The 16,387-nt window shown below is 46.8% G+C and overlaps 1 protein-coding gene across 1 annotated transcript; it reads right to left on the bottom strand.

Moving 5' to 3' along the window:
• Positions 1-982: 982 nt before the first annotated feature.
• SLC19A2 (solute carrier family 19 member 2) lies at positions 983-14,580 on the bottom strand. Its single transcript, XM_075168160.1, has 7 exons — positions 14,568-14,580; positions 13,426-13,526; positions 11,816-12,421; positions 8,481-8,703; positions 4,756-4,948; positions 3,715-3,856; positions 983-3,524 (listed from the first exon to the last, which is right to left on the bottom strand). The coding sequence occupies exons 1-7, from the start codon at positions 14,578-14,580 to the stop codon at positions 3,399-3,401; spliced, it is 1,404 nt and encodes a 467-aa protein (XP_075024261.1). The 3' UTR covers positions 983-3,398.
• Between the last annotated feature and the right edge of the window lie 1,807 nt (positions 14,581-16,387).

Genomic DNA, 16,387 nt, shown 5'->3' with positions numbered 1-16,387 from the left:
CAGCCTCAGGATTCTTGTCACAGCACCAGAGGCGTGAAACGCTTGAATCCACCTTGAAGGGTAATGCTATACCTGTATGAGCTACTAGTTACCTTCCTGCCCTATGCCAGCAGAGATTTTAAACCCCCGCGCTGTCAAGAAGCTCATCCCTGCACAGCTGACTCCTGTATTCACCCAGAGAAGGCAGATGAATGAAATTCGGAGCAAGCCTGACATGCTGACAGTCATATCACTCCTGCCTCAGCAATATAGCTCTCAAGGCAACACTTGTAAGAACAGCAGTTTTTCCTACACCTCTCTTTCCCCACAGACCACCCATCTTCTCCTGTTTTTGGTATTGTGCAGAGGGCTTGTTGGGCTACTACCCACACTGAACTACATCAAACTGGCAGCAGATATTCAGAGAGCACTTTCCCCTCCAGCCCAGCCTGTACTATCAGGTATAAGCCATCTCTTCTAGAAGCACAAGACAGGGAGAGCTTTCCAAGGCAGTCAAGTGTGGGTGTGCCAGGATGGGGAGTTTACAGCATTTCTTCCTTAAGGCCTCAATTTTGTATTTAGGTTGATGTAAACAGAAAGGTCCTCCCTGCGTGGCAAACCTGCACCTGCTTTCCCTTAGTCACCCTCAGTGAGACTGATGCTTCCTGACCGGGGTTAACCTGCACCAGTGATTAAGTAATTTTCTCCCCCACTGGACCAGTCTGCACTGGAACTATAGAATAGTGTTTCTAAACTGCTCAGCAATTAAGGTTCCTCAGTGCAAGACCCAAGACACTTGCACAAGAGTTCTGCAAACCTACACAAAACAGTCAACAATTATCCTCTTTAAAACTTGGTTCTTTTTACATGGTTTGTCCTGCATTCCCCCCCCCCCCCCCTTTGTTACAAAGATGCTCAGAACAACCTGCATTAGTTGACTACAGTAGCAGTGCTGCAGGTTAGCAAGGTATCAAAATATAAAACAAACGCTGGCCACACAGGATATCTCGGAATATTTTTATTTAACAAAAATAGCTATTCAATTAGAAACCAACAATGTCAACACGTTTACAGAATTTCATAGGCATCAGTAACTCTGCGTACAGTTCCAGTCAGGCTCTATATCACCTCATCGCCACAGCAACAGCACAGCAGAGGAACCTGAACAACATCTAGGTGTGGCTTCCATACATTAATAGGCCTGAAGACATACAGTGTAGCATGCCTCTCTATTGCAGTTGCCGCAGTTTCATTACTTTGGTAGAAAAATCATTATTATTGCTGTAATTCATTAGTTAATTTTTGACTTGCTTTTAAATAACTGGGTTGTTCCCCATCAAAGATTTGTTCTCTGTATGAAAAAATGATTAAAATTGAGCTGCTTTTTTCGGTCACTTGACACAAGTGCTGTACACCCACTCCTCGTGCCTTGCTGCAACTGCCATCAGACCAAGGCACCCAAAGGACAGGATATGCAGGATGTGCATTTACTATGCCTTTCCCAGGACAGCTTGTCAGTTAGCATTTCATGGCTTCAGATTTTATTTTTTTAAAAACAAAAAACAGTAAAGAAAGGAATATATACATGGGTGGCTTCAAGTTTCCATTTCAGGATAAGGCAGTTAACTTTACATGTGTAAATGCCAGTACAACTGAGCCCCTATGTTTAGGGGGATGTTTTAGGAGGCAGGCTGCAAACACAGAGAAACTTTGGGGAGTGGGTTCCCCTGAGCAGCTAGCCTGGAAGGGCTCCCCAGACCCCAAGCAGCACATCCTAAACACATTAATCATTCACTTTGCATGGTAAAGGCTGAGGCTCACAGAAGTGATGAGAAAGGCCGTACCTGTCCCAGCCAGGGGAAAGAAACCTTCCCAACACTGATGCCGTGAAGCCTCCATGGCACTAAAAGCAAGCAATGAACCAAAGCTGCTTCTTCAGGCTCTGACTGGAAGAAGCTCTAACCAGCACATAGAGAGAAGGCACGGAGGGAAGCACGCGGCATTGCATCTTCTCCCCTGCCAGTTCTGTACACTTAAATTCACCACAACCTGCACAGCAACAGGGACAGTCCATAGGCCATTTCCACAGTATACTTCCGGTATCTGTTGCTGTACCGGTCACGGTACCTAAGTATCCAGGTGCCCAAGCCCAGGACAACTCCTTCCCAGTGCTGAAGCAATTTGGAAAAAAAAAAATTATTTTTAAAAACCAGGTATGAGGCAAATCCCAAATTGCTTAGACTGGACAAAATAAAATAAAAGAACTGCCCACCCAAACATTCATTGCCCTGCTTAGGTGGAAAGAAGAGGTAGAACTAGTGGACAGAGACCCACCAGAAGCATAAAGGCATTTTTAAAAGAAGGGGAAAAACCGACAGACCAGAAGTCAGCATTTTTCAAAGCCTCAGGCAGTCATCCTGCTAACTACCATAACTGAAGGTGTCTACTTTGTCACCAGAGTCACGATTCTCCAAGGTCACAGAGAATAGCTTAAAATCCTGCAAGTCTCCTTCCTTCTCAGTGCTAAATAACATCCACCGTCCCACTGAAAGAGCCCAGCCCCCAGGGCTGTGAGGCAGTGACTCCTGTAATCACAGGAATCTGCAGTCCTAAAGGGCAAAGGCAAGGATGTCCAAGGGTCCCTCCGATTAGCGTTTTGTCTACTTAAACTCCCTCTAAGCTTCCCCTCTAGCTTTACAGTCCCTTGGGCACAGGCCTTCATGGCACAAGTAGCGCTGCTGATAGCCAATTCACCAGTGTCACAAGTTGCCCCAGAACACAGTTAAGTTTTTGGGAAAGCACGATGATCAGCTATGGTAAAACTCTGGCAGCAGGGGTGACAGACAGGAACAGCAGAAACAGTACAGGCAACTGAAGGAAGCATGTGCGTATGCAGAGACGTAAGTGTACTAGTCCTCAAAACGGAGCATCCAGCATCAGGGGGCAGGCACAGGAGAGCCACGCTGCAGAGCACAGGCCTAAGGCCACCTCCTGTCCCAGGCCTGGGGCTCTCCACAGAGAGGTCTATTAGTGTGCCCTCACTTCTGCTCTGCAGCAGCACCTCAGTAACAGGGAGCAGCAGTTGACTAGACAATCACGAAGCTGCCTTTTCAACGGCAGCCTCCAGATGCACAGCCTTAGACTAAAACCTCCCAAGGCTTTCATTCTTTAAGAAAACTTACTGTTCTTTGCTGAACATCCCATATACGCAACTGAAGAACAAAAGGCATTTTAGAAAGAAGATATTTGTTCTTACTTACGTAAGAGCTAATACATTTACCTTCTAAAACGTGCTACTAATATAGTATAAATATGGATCAAATACCATTAAGGTGACTGCCTCGGGAAAAAAAGGCAGAGATTAAAAAAAACAGACCTATATCTTCATATGTAGCCACTGAGAGTCTTCATTCGGTGTGCTACTGGCTTTCAGGAGATCTGCTTTGCACCTGTTCTTGTCTTCTGCAAGCTTTCATAATACTGTATATGCCACTGACCAAGAACACCAGCGAGATGGCCGCAAAGTAAGAGGCATAAATCATGAACTGCAGAGAAGGGGAAAGAAAAAAAAAGTAATTAAACCATGCAGTTACCAACTTCGTAAAAAGGTTAATATATGAGCTCCCTTCCTCTTCTAAAGTATCAGGAATCAGTGATTATTTCTCTGTCAGCAAACCTTCTCAGCCAGCTGTTTCTGAGTCAAAGCTTTACAGCAGCTAAGAGAGCCTATCATACCTGGGTGAAGATGTCCAACCCAAGCCCGCTGGCATCCACAACAATCAAAGTGAGCAGAGTCTGAAGTGCTAAGGCAATGAAGGTATTGACCCCAAACACCAGGGCGTACCGCTCCACGCTGAGATTTGTAGCGATCTGGAACCTGGAAAGAAGAGGATGTCCAGAAACATAAGGACAGGGAAAAAGCAGGGAAATGCAAGAATAGGAGGAACATCTCTAGACAAGACGACTATGCAATCTGAAGAGTTACATAGACTGGTCCAATACTTTCCACAGCTAAATTACCTCACACTGGCAGCGTACTTCTCAAAACAGGATCATGTCAAACTAGCATAGAGGCTAGACAAGACCCATAGAGACATCTAAAAGGCTAAAAAAACCTTTGGGAGCTCTGTGGGTTTCAGCCTTACTGAAGCAGCGCTCCTGTCTGATGCAGCTAAAGGGCCTTGTCACACAGAGAAGATACAGCGCTCTCTGATCCCAGAGAGCTGTTGGCAATCTCAAAGAGTCACCCTACTGCAGTGTGGTCCGTAACCACCTGCATCCTTCTGACCAGAACTCCTTTTGCAGTTACCAGCTTCAGCATCTCCCCTCGTACTGTGCTTGAGCTGTATTATAGCAGTTATGTATGTGTGGTTCAACAACAGCTGTGTTTTCTTCCCCAAAGTGAAAAATACCATCAAAGAAGTTTTCCTCCTTACAGGTTAGGGAAAGTTGACACTTCAACACAGGCAAAGCACTGTCCTCTCCTCATCTGTTAACACTTCACTCCAGCCATGTTTATGAAAAACATTCCCCTGGCAAGCAGCACTACCTAGTGTTTAGAAATAGTCACTTCAGTGTCATAAGACTTTTGAGCCTGGGCAGGCTGCCAGCCAAATATATCTCTGTGCCTCAGTTTCCAACCTGAATCACAACACAAACCCTTGCAACAGATTTCCAAATTCCAACAGATTTCCAAGACCCTAGTAACATAGAAAATATGCCAGCTTTCACACCAGCTGTAACCTTGAGAGCAATTTACATTAAAAAGATACTCACGTTGCTATTGTGATTAGCAGCATGTAGATAATTCTGAAGACAACATATGATGCATAGCACACCCAGATGTTACGAACAGTGTCCATGATATATACAGCAGCAGCAATAAGAAAGGAGAACAGGGCAAGTGCCACCTCACCCCACATTGCCCAGGATGTTTTTACGTGACCCACAACGAACACTGCAACAGCTCCTGTGAGGGGAAGGAAAGCATAACCATTAGTTACTACAATTGGAGCAATTTGGAGACTGTGTATTAGAAGGTGTACAGCCCCTAATAGCCAAACATGATTGAAGTGGAGGACACTAATGTGCACACCTTAACAGCTCTCCTTCCTGACCTCTCCCTCATGTGGAAACCTGCTGTAAACTCCCATTCACTTTTACAGGAACAGGAAAAAAAATACAGGTCAATGCTGACTGCCTCTGAAGTCTCCTCCCCGACTTCAGAAGCACAACAGCCACAGGATTCAGACCACTGCCACTCAGTCCTCTGCACCTGACTGTAGCAGTGTTGTCAATTGGGCCACAGAGAAATGCAAACCCTGGTTCTCAAAAGCACTCAACTAATTATTTTGTGGTGCTTTAGGGGGTGCAGAGGGGGAAGACACTACCCACTTTGATACACAGCTGTTAGAGCTCTCTCCCAGGAGGCAGAAAAACCTACATTTACTGTCATCTTCATGCTGGGCTGGTAAGAGCAGGGGTCCAAATACACATCTCCCCGGATGCAACCTGATCAGAAGCTACAATCATGCATTGTTGATTGTGCAAGAACAATCCTTTACAGCCAGAACAGGTTTGTAACTCCTGCTGGACTTTACAAAGTGGGGATGGGGAGAGAAGACAAATCACAAGATGGAAAGCGTGTGGTATTTCATGCAAGTCAACAAGCAGACAAGGTGTGTTTCATGCACTATCACAGTTGTAACTACTGAGAAGCCCAAATATATTACAAGAAAATTGCTATTTGAAGTAGGCCTTGTTCTGCAAACAAGTCAGATAGCAACCAACAGCATAACGATGCTGCTGTACAGAGCAAACTAGACAAACAGCATACTGACAAAGGGAGATTTACTGGAGATCTCTGAAAAACAGGACTGTATTCAGCATTTGACCACTGTACAGAAGTGCTACAGTCAGCATCTAAGCTCTTTGTAGCCCTCAGCTGGCCTGCCATCTGAGAAATCTTTCAAGCACACGAAGACTCCTTATGTACCATCAGTGTGTACAAGCTTGCAACCCTGTCAGACCTCACATCAATCTTGCAGACTAGTGAAGAAGGTAGCTATGCCAAGGGAAAGGCATTCATTTCCCCCCACTGAACTCTTCTTTCCAGTGCTGGCTGTGACACTGCGCGACTGACATTTTGCTCTTTGAAAGCCTGGCTCCCCCAGTAGCAAAACCCTGAGATGCAAAAAGAAGCTAAGTCCTAGAGCCTTCTTCCTACTGTCTCACCAATTCTGAAATTTGGGAACAGGCATCGCTCTCTGGGGATCTCATGGCAACTCACGAAGTTGTATTCCCCCCATGTCTCAAGATTATAGCAGCCTGACACCTAATTATGACAAGATACACAATCTGTGTCCTGCAATTAGATACCTACAGCTGATTCAGTGGTTTCACATCCCAAGCTGATAAAGGATTGACACACTCCCAAGAAGGTGCAGGGATGCAGCTTAACAGTCAGTTGACCTCACTAGAAGGAATACTCTTTATCTCGCCTGGGACAGGAAGCTGACAGCCATGTTAGTCACCACACTCTACTCAAACCCTTCTGTAGGGCAGCACAGGTACAGGCAGGGATGGCAACAGCATCTTACACGAAGGTTGCCAAACACTGCTCATAACCGAGTACAGAATGACTAAGAGCCATGAGAATGGCAAATCAGATCTGGGATGCACCAGGACAGAGATTTCTAGTAAAGGGAGAAAAGTGAAGAGTGTTAGTGTTCTTCTACAAGTCTGAGGCCTCACTGAATAAAGCTGAGTGCAGCTCTGGTCATCCATGTTCAAAAAGAATGCAACTCAAACCAGGTTTGGTACAAAGAGGGGCTAGTAAGATGACAAAGTGAACGAAGAGCTTAACTTTAGCAAAGAGCAGCTAGAAAAGCTTGGCTTCTTTGGCCCAGAGCCAAAGAACAGATAGGCCAGAATGAGATAATTTTGTGCTAAAATACAGCCTTGGCATGAAGTCAGAGATAAACAAACTGCTCGTTAATAAATTCAGACTAGAAATCAGAAGAAGTTAGAGCATTTGCAGTAGTGCCTAGGAAGGCAGGTCACTGGATGCTCATCCTTAACAGGCTCCTTCCAGTCTTGTTATACACTTCAAGCTTTTAGTTGAGATTAGTACTTCACTAAACTTCACTTGTTCCAAGCAACACATCTGTGTCAACCAGAAAGGTTTTTTGTTCAGGGACAGAGGCTAATTTGCTTTCAGAAAACATCACCCAAAATCATTCAACCATTTATAAAAATACTAGAGGAGAAAATCAAAATGGGAAGCTAAAACCTTAAGTTTTGCATGAGTTTAGTGCCAACCACCTTTTCTTCCAATAGGTCCATTGTTCATAGGCCTTTAAAAAAAAGGACCTTGATATCAAAGATGTTCATAATAAGGTTTGAAGAATACTCCTCTTTTTTTTTTTTTTAAATCTGCCCACATTTGGCCACGCTATGGGTCTTCTTTCCCTTGATACTGACTCTTCTCCTTCCTGGGAACAAGGCAGGATGGTAGAGGAAGCCAAATAATCAAACAAGAAATAAGAGCCACAGCATCATGCTAGAGTGGAGGAAGAGTGCATGACTGCATGCTATTAAAGTGCAGGTTTAGCACACCAAAGACAGTTTAATAGCCAAAGCCACCTTCAGAATCAAGTTGCTAACAGTTTCAAACCCAACTAACAAGTTGTAGACCAGCTTTTAAAATTATAAAACAGCCATGGCTTCCCACTGAACTCCAAGAGGGGGCTGAGCATGCCCAAGAAAGTACTAAGCCTTCCTTGTTTCTTTTGCCCTCAAGTACGTGATGTCCACAGCAGGTGGTGAAATTATGACTCCATCAAAGAAAGAAACATACTGCAGCAACACCTAGAAAGCCTCTGCAAGGGTATGTTAGCTATATTAAAAAGGTATCGTCCTAGTTCTGGTAATGGAACAGTATTAAACAACTTAATAAATAAATGTTTGTGTTGACTGACCTATGTGGCCCTTTCAAGTCAAGCAACTTCTTTCATCTTAATAGCTTTTCTGCTTAACAGTGCTGAAATGACTACATGTGGCTCACTGGATGCTGTGTGTGTACAGGAAACCTTCATATGTTCCCTACGCTGCCAGAGAAAGAAAAAGCAATAAACCCGTAGGACACTTAGCTTGACTTAGAGCGGTTACAACAAGCATAACCCCACTGCCATAGTGACAGCCAAGAACACACAGTCAGCCACATGCCTTGAGCCTCCTGCCAAATATTTCAGAACGAAGATTGACTTGGGAGGCTCCTTTAAACACCTATGCACTGGATTACAAGAATCAGGACCGCATGCAGCAATGAACTCAACGCTGGGTACCGTACCCGTGCACGTCACTGAAGACTCACTCCAAATGCTGAGGTTGCCTCTCCTGCATGCATGGGGGAACGCAAGACACTTCCAAATCATGCTCTGGTGACCTTGAGGGACATAAGGCATCTCCCACAGCTATGGGGAGCTATGCCAGCAGCTTACCTAGCAGCGTCGAGGCCGCCTCCACGGCACCATTGTAGATCTCTGTGCTGTGAGAAGGCAGCACCATCTCCCACAGGCCCTGAGCGTAATTGATGACCTGGAAGTAGCCGCAGGTGGACAGTGCCCACCACACAGACCAGCAGAGCATGGTCTGGGAGGAGTAGCACTGCAGGAAGTCCCGCCAGAGATCTTTGAGCACCTTTGCAATGTCTACTTTCTGCTTCTGCATAGATTGGAGAAGGAAGGGGAGAGAAATGTTAGCCTCTGTTTACAAATATTCATACTGTGCCACAAAATTGCCCCTTTCAAGTGATTTGATCACTGGTGAGTGACAGTACCGCTCTTGGACACAAACCTCCACAGAGTAATGAATAAAAAGCTTCCCCGTGCCACAGTCCCAGCAGCTGGTCTCTGCCCTAACCAGGGCGGTCCCCTCAGGTGCCAGGAAGGGTTCAGTCCCAGGCACCCTCTTAATCTCTGTCTCTCTCAAGCAGAGACCAATAACTGCTAGATGTTGGAAGTACTACGTGAGCAACTGAAGGGTACCAGAGAGAAGAGACACAGGAGAATGGGACACTTTGACATGATAGGATCAGAAGCCAGTCATTGAAATCATAAAAGCAAAAGCATCACTGACACTTTTAAGTCCTGATCCAAATTCAAGCAAATTTGGTAGTGCAGGGAACATGAAAGCCAAAGATGAGTATACTTCCCCACAAACAATGCGATTTTCTTTAGTAGTTCCGTTTAGGGATTATAAATATTCAAAGAAGCAATATCATTATGCCACTCTCTACCCCTATTAATGTTGCCAAGGCTCTGAGAAGGTGCGAGATGTTGCCTGGGGATCTGAAGAGAAACGGAAGCTACTTCCACCAGACACTGCTATCACAAATGGCAGCTCCTGTATATACAAGTGATCTGATAAATAGCATGAGATTAAAAAAATGAAGCTTTCCCCTACAAATTTTTCTAGAAAGAGCACGAAAGGGGGCAGACCCATGAGGTGGTTTGAAAAAAATTTGAAAATAGATCAGTTCTAGCAACAGAGGATGACAACAAATGAAAATTGCTTTTTACATACAGGCTGTTACAGCCCTGTTCCTAACCAATTTATGCCAACAGCAGCAGAGGAAACAAGTATGTCTTTACTTTGTAGACAGAGCTGCTGATCACATTTGCTGCACACACAGATGTACAGAGTCTTTGTAGACAGGCGAGACCCTTGTCACGTAAGTCAGAGCAGCAGTTACTTCACGTGAGACTGGGCAGAGCCCCCGAGGCCCACCCAGCATTTCTAGCCCTCGTGAACTTGGATTCCTGGCAGGGAAACATACAGCACTGTCACAGGACTGAGCTATTGCACATTATGCCATCACACAGCCAGTTTCGGAGTGGTTTTCAGTCAGCAGCAGCAACTTTGGGCTCTTGGCAGTATGCCCTTTCCCTGGGGGAATCATGCAGTGCGTGCCTGGGAAAGACTATTCTCCCTGAGCAATAAAACTCATTTTAAGATGTTTCTACCAAACCCCTCAAAGACCATAGCCTAACTCTGTCCTGCACTCCCTTTTTTCCATCCCTTGAGATGTCACTGATTTCTGAGCATCTTTATTAAACACCACACAGTCCCGTTGGTGCTTTGCCAATGGCAAAACGCTTGCTCCACGTGTGGACGCCGTTCCTCCAAAGCCCAAAACTTGGGAAGGGGTCAGCTTTCAGCAACGTGAGTTTAGCAATGTAACTCCCACACAGAAGGTTTCACACGCAGCTCAAGTTTAGGCACAGGAAAACCAGGGAAGGGAACTGTCACATATGCTGCAAAAACCGATTTGACACATTCAACCCACGCATGTGCCCAATAACCTGGAAAGGCCTATCCACCCTCTCACCACCTGGCGATGCTTCTTCAGTACAATTACTCCTACAGCCATTCATTTATGTTCGTGAAATATGGTTGCCATTACCTTAGTAAGAAGGATTATCATCACATGCCAATGCTTCTCAGCTTTTATTTTTTGCATAACTGAACTCTGGATAGTTATGCAAGTGTGCTTGCTGCTTTTTTAAAATACTCACCATTAGTTTGGAACCACCCTTGCTCTCACAGGATGGGAATAAGATAAACAAAAAGGGATGGATAAGTGATATTAATGCCTTAGTCATTATTGGCACAGAATTTGTCTTAAATACCCTTCAGCATGCAAGTATAACATAGTTAAAAATACTTTTGCTCACAGAAGACTGTGCTGGATGGGGCTGGATTAGGTCCCTGGAATGTTAATACCTTTAATTCCCAGCTGTAGCTGGAAGAAGCTGAAAGCGGCCCAGATGCTGCCTCCCCCGACCCAGCTAACCGGGGCTTACTCGCTAAGTGCAATGCTCATTAGCTGACTAAACCAACAGCCGCACTTACTTTCTGGCTTGCTCTCCGAACAAGCCCAACCTCCTCATGGCCGAGGAGGAAGGCTGACCTCTCCCCAGGGCCTCGAATCCCCCTGCCGCGACAGGCTCTCCGTACACGTGCATCACCTGGAGCAGCGTGGCAGAGACCTGCGCAGCAGGCAACTGCACACACGCGTCGGGCTTCAAAACTGCAGGCTGCCCGCTCGTCACCTGGTGGGACCCAACACGTCCCGCCACCGAACAAGGGCACCTGCACGCTTGTTTCCATACAAGTGACTTTGTTAGAGGTTACATAGCCCACAAAAGCCGAAAGTTGGGGCACTGCGCTCTTGTGGGCTGCATTACGCTGTTATTGTGCAAAGGTGTTCCCTGCGATTTATCCATATTCTGTCCATCTATAACTAATCATTGTCAGCCTGTAAGTGCTCTCAAGGACTACTGCAGTTTCCTTCCAGGATCATAAGATAAAACCCAATTACTACACAGCTTATTACTGCACAACTTGCACAACAGTTGAAATAACAAGTGTTTTCAAAACGTGAGTGCAGGAAGAATTGCCTCCTTTCTGCAAGTCACAGGGTGCGTCCAGAAGCACACAGAGAGTTGCATATACGCACAATTGTTAGTGCCCCAGAGATGTCCCTTGCTTTGTACCGTTAAATGGCAATTTGATGCCCAGAGAATTTTAATCACAGCCTTGTGAGACATGTGGAACAGAAAAACTAAGGAGTAGCCTACCATGCTCAATCAGCAGAAGGAAGCCAGGAATAAATTTTCCTCTGCCATAAATAAGGAAGCGGGATAAGCAAAGGGCTACTTTTCGCTGTTGGATATTACATCTCTGTTGCTGTGTATATATATGCACATATGCATGCATGACAACAACATCAGTATTGCATCTTCTACTTATGTAAACCCAGGGCACAACTCACCTGTTTCTCTGCTGAATGACCCTCCCCATTTAAGGGAACTTTTGTCTCATCCTCCCAGCCAAGTGTCCTCTGCACGTTGGGATGATCTTGGACAGCCGATCCATTTTTACAGTCCATGACCTTCATTTCCCAGCTGAGCTGCTGACTTGAGGCGTGGTGAAAGAAAAGGCTTTTTTGTGGCATCGGCAGGAACCACGCTGTGCCAAAGGCAATGGATACGCTGGTTAAGGAGATAACATTCAAGCTGAAGAGGGACCATCCTGCCACTGACACAAGGACCTGCCCGGACACCGAGCCCACCGTGTAGCCCACCAGGGTGGCGCTCCGGCAGTAGCTGGTGACCTTCTGGTACAGGTTGACATCAACAACACTGTAGATGTAGGAGTAATAGGCAACGTCGGTGGCAGTCCCTATCCCATAGAAGAACTCGAGGAACTGGACGGCCCGCAGCCCCTGGGCGTACAGCAGCATGAACCAGGTGATGATGAGGCTCAGGCCCTGCAGCAGGATCACAGGCTTGTACCGCAGGTAGTCTGTGGCCAGGAACACCGGGAACAGCAGAGCCAGGTAAGAGTAAGTCCACACCGGGTAAATCTCGTTGAACACCTGGGGAAGGGTGGAAAAAAGACCGTGGTAACCCCCAGCACCTGCGTACTGCAAGGAAAACACAAATACAGCCACCCAGGCGGGCGGGCAAGGTGCCCCGGGCCGCAGTACCTGGGTCTCGGAGAGGTTTTTGTCCGGCCCAAGCAGGTACCGGGTGAGGAAGGGCTCCGAGGGACGCACGCTGCAGAAGAAGCCGTAGGCGCACAGCAGCCCCGTGGGCAGCGCCCAGCAGCACGCGCCGCCGCCGGCGGCCCGGGCGGAGCGCCGCGCCGGCCGGCCCCCCCGCAGCCCCGCCATGCCGGGCGGGGATGGGGACCGGGCCGGGCGCGCTCCCGGGGCCGGTGGGGGGTGGCGGCCGCGGGCCCGTGCCGGGTCACCTCCCGGGTCACCTCCCGCCGCCGCCGCCTCCCAAAAGGCACCTACACCCGCCGGCCCGCGGCTCTTAAAGACCATTCGCCGGCGCGCGGGAGGCGGGGCTGCGCCTTGCCCTCTGATTGGGCGCGGCCGCCTCCTACGTCAAGGCCGGCCAATGGGGAGCGGGGGGCGAGAGAGCTGTGGCGGCAGAGGAGCACGTGTGCGCGGAAGGCGGGCGGGACGGGGGCAGGGGCGGGCGCGGCGCTGCCGGCCCGGCGTGGGCTGCGGAGGGGCGTGGCCCCCGGCCCGCCGGTGCCACGGGCGTGTGAGGGACACCTGGAAATGGGGTGCGGCCTTGAATTTGAGCTCTGCCTTCCTTACCTGAACGGCGTAAGTGGAAGGCCCCTCAAAGGAAGGGACAGCGTGTTTTATGGGTTCTGATACACGTTCAAAACTGACCGGGGAGAGCGAGATGGACACCCCTCTTGTGTATGCGCAGAAGGAAAACACAACACAGCGTGGCAGAACTCCAGCCGTTGCTGAGGTCCCCCCATAGGCTGCTCTCCCCCCAGAATTCCCCATCGCCCCCTTCCCCCGCGGGGCAGGTACAAGCTTTTCCTGAAAACCATCTAGACAAAGAGATGCTTTACCTGCTGTGCTGCGCTTGTTCTTTCTTTCCTGGCCCAAATGCATTCAGCTGCTGATCTCTGCCACTTTCTTCCCTTTAGCAAGATAAGAGCTGGAACTACTTCTGTGGTTCAATAAAAGCTGCACCTTCTTGTCCAGCCAGAAGAAATACTAGACAAGAACAGAAAATAAAACCATTACATTCAAAGTAATTATCTAAAGCTTCGCCCAGGACTACTATTCTTAAAGCTTTGCCAATCCTTCTCTAAACTATTTGCCGTTCTGCTACTCAATCTATCCCACATTGTCTTTCTATCTACCTGCTTTGCCTTTACCTGTGCTCCCCTCCCTTGATCTCCACCGCATTGCTAGTACTGCTAGGCTTCCTACTCTATACCTACAGTTTGTTCTCCAAATTGGCTGATGCCATAGAAGGTTCACACCAGGGGTCAGGCCTTCCACATATGCAACTGCATATCCTGCATCCTAGCTGGGGTCAATGCTTGAGGAAGCAAAATAAAAGCCCTCAGAAGGCATCTGGCTATACACAGCTGGGTGGGCAAGAACAGGTTCCTCTCAGCCCCAGAACAGATTCCCTGAACCGCAGAATTTTCTTACTGTCTCCATCATCATAGCTTAATAAGCATAGCTACAAAACGTTTTAGGGCCATAAGATTACTCAGCTCTCTGTAAAACGCAGCTAAACATTCTGGTCCTGTATCATCTGGCCTCAGTGGTTTGCTGCTTTCTGGCTATCTTCTGGGTCTAACAAAACTTCCTTTCAGTTGTTCTCAGGCCGTTGCTCCTCAGCATCTCCATGTTTTCTTTTGTTTGTAGGTTTATTAGAAAAAAAGAAGAAAAAAAGATGACAATTGCCATTTCACCACACTCTAGCTTGAAGCAAAACTCTAAATAGAAAGAGTCAGCTCTCGTTAATACTGTCATCCATCTCAACCATTTGCAAGGAACTGCTGATCTCTTAAAATAGCACCGCTACAGTGAAATGAGCCGAAACAATGACTGATAAACAAGTTGCCATGGGAAAGTGAACAGAAACACGCAGTTCCCTCTCACTTAGCTCTTAGCAGCCCCTCTGTTCTACTGGCATGCAGCAGGTAATCAAAGGATATGGCCTGCTAGAATGAGATGTAGTGCACCTTCTTACCGATCTGAGTCATCGCTTCATGCTGAGCAGAGGTGGGAGGAAAGAGTAAAACCTTGGAGTTCCCATGGCGCGCCCTGCCTAGGGGCAGCAGTTCCCACAACTTCCAGGCTGCTCACAGGATCTGATGGGTGGCCTTGGTCCTTTCCAAAACAGCAGTCCCTAGAGTTGTGCCACTGGAGCTCAACTGCTGTTTCCAGAGGATTGGCTGGGGTTGAAGGAGTTATGTCAGCTCAACCCGCTTCCTTGAAGCAATACACAGTCAGTCAGTCAGTCAACCTAGATTTCTCCTCCAAAAACTGCATAAGAAAACCTGCAACATTTTGATTTAAGTACTCCAGGTTTTCTCAGGGTTTCTTTGGTTCTCAGAAGAACTCATCTTATTTTGTTTTCACGAAGTATTTTCAGCCTTTGGAAACAAGACAAAATTTTATTCCCTGAATTTTTACTTCTGTATTTCCTTCTGTAGCCTTCCTCCCCATTTTCTCTCTCTATCTCGCCACTCTACTAGAAAAAGTAAGGTAAGGTTAAGGGTGTTTGATAGTAAAAAAACCCTCAAAACTTCCAATATTTTTTTCCAAGATGGAAGACATAAGCTGCGAAAACTAGGGTTTCTCACACTTTCTTCCCTTAATCTTACCTGTGCCCTACCTCTCTCAACAAGCACACACCTTTTTCAGTGGAAAAAAGGAGTAATAGGAAGTTTAAAAAGAAAGAAATAGGAATAGGGGAAGAATTTCTACCCTTCAACTGTAATTTTTTAAATTTCAAAACAAAAATAACCTTACAATTTACATTAACGTTAAACAATGATTGGTTTCATCCCAAAGCTACGTGTTTGTTCATTTCTAGTTTTCCAGACAGATGATGTGAAGAGCGTTTTGAAAATGACTACGTTCCACACAGGATGAAACCATTTTCCAGCGAAAATCATTCTCTTACCAGAAAGATTTGACCAGTTTCAGTGATTCCTCATATTCTGAACACTTCCACATAAATAATATTACGTGGAAATAATTAGAAAATCTTTCAAGACCATAACAGTCAGTGCAAGTCTGCCAGAGAGGCACCACCTGCACATGTGTGACCTGAGCCGAAGGAGTGATAGCTGCAGCATGGACGTGCTGTGCGGTGGCTGCCCTTTACAGACACACAACTCTGGCTTGTACATCTCCTGACCATAGCCCGGTGAATAACATTTTATACAACGACATAGCTCATGTAGCAGTACTGGACAAAACCCTTCTGTGCTGGGTGACTCGACTACTCAGAACTGCCTTCAGAGCGTATGAGTTTCCTCAAACAACTTCTTTATCAGAAGCCTCACCTTCGTACAACTCAGGGCTGTTGTACTCTAGAAGGCTCTCTTGCTGGCCAGGGGACACGCTGGCTGTTTTCCTCCTCCTCTACTGCACAAAAGAAGCTTGACATCTGTCTGTACTTGCCCAGAACCCTTCAGATTTTCAGATCAAGCTCAGAAATTGCTGCTGGCATTTTGGAAGAAAAGGATCGCACCAAGCTCTTCAGCAGGGCACTGTTGCTGCTTTCCTTAGTGCTAATGACTAAGAATTCCTTTTTGTCTGAATCTAGGGTGGAATCGTCCCTGGAAGATGCTTGATTCAGCATGACATCCAAGCAAACTCATCTAAATGCACACTTCAGTCTCAGAGTCAACAATATTTTAAGGTCACATCTTATCCACACCATAAACTCTGATAGGTTTCACCCAAAAATGCACCAGAGGGGAGTATTGTTAACTAGTTCTGGCCTGCAGTTTGTTGTGGAGGAATTTATAAAATATACGTCCAAGAAAAGTTCTCTTA

The sequence above is a fragment of the Calonectris borealis genome, chromosome 1 (assembly GCF_964195595.1).
Source record: "Calonectris borealis chromosome 1, bCalBor7.hap1.2, whole genome shotgun sequence".
Classification (NCBI taxonomy): Eukaryota; Metazoa; Chordata; class Aves; order Procellariiformes; family Procellariidae; genus Calonectris; species Calonectris borealis.
The sequence above is the reverse complement of the archived record's forward strand: the minus strand, read 5'-3'. Positions and strand labels throughout refer to the sequence as shown.

Excerpts from the sequence above, each read along its gene's own strand:
- SLC19A2 (XM_075168160.1), bottom strand. Across the intron at positions 12,422-13,425 it reads GAACAAGCGCAGCACAGCAG|GTGTTCAACGAGATTTACCC; the intron begins GTAAAGCATCTC and ends ACCCTTCCCCAG. Across the intron at positions 3,857-4,755 it reads CTGCTAATCACAATAGCAAC|GTTCCAGATCGCTACAAATC; the intron begins GTGAGTATCTTT and ends TCTTCTTTCCAG.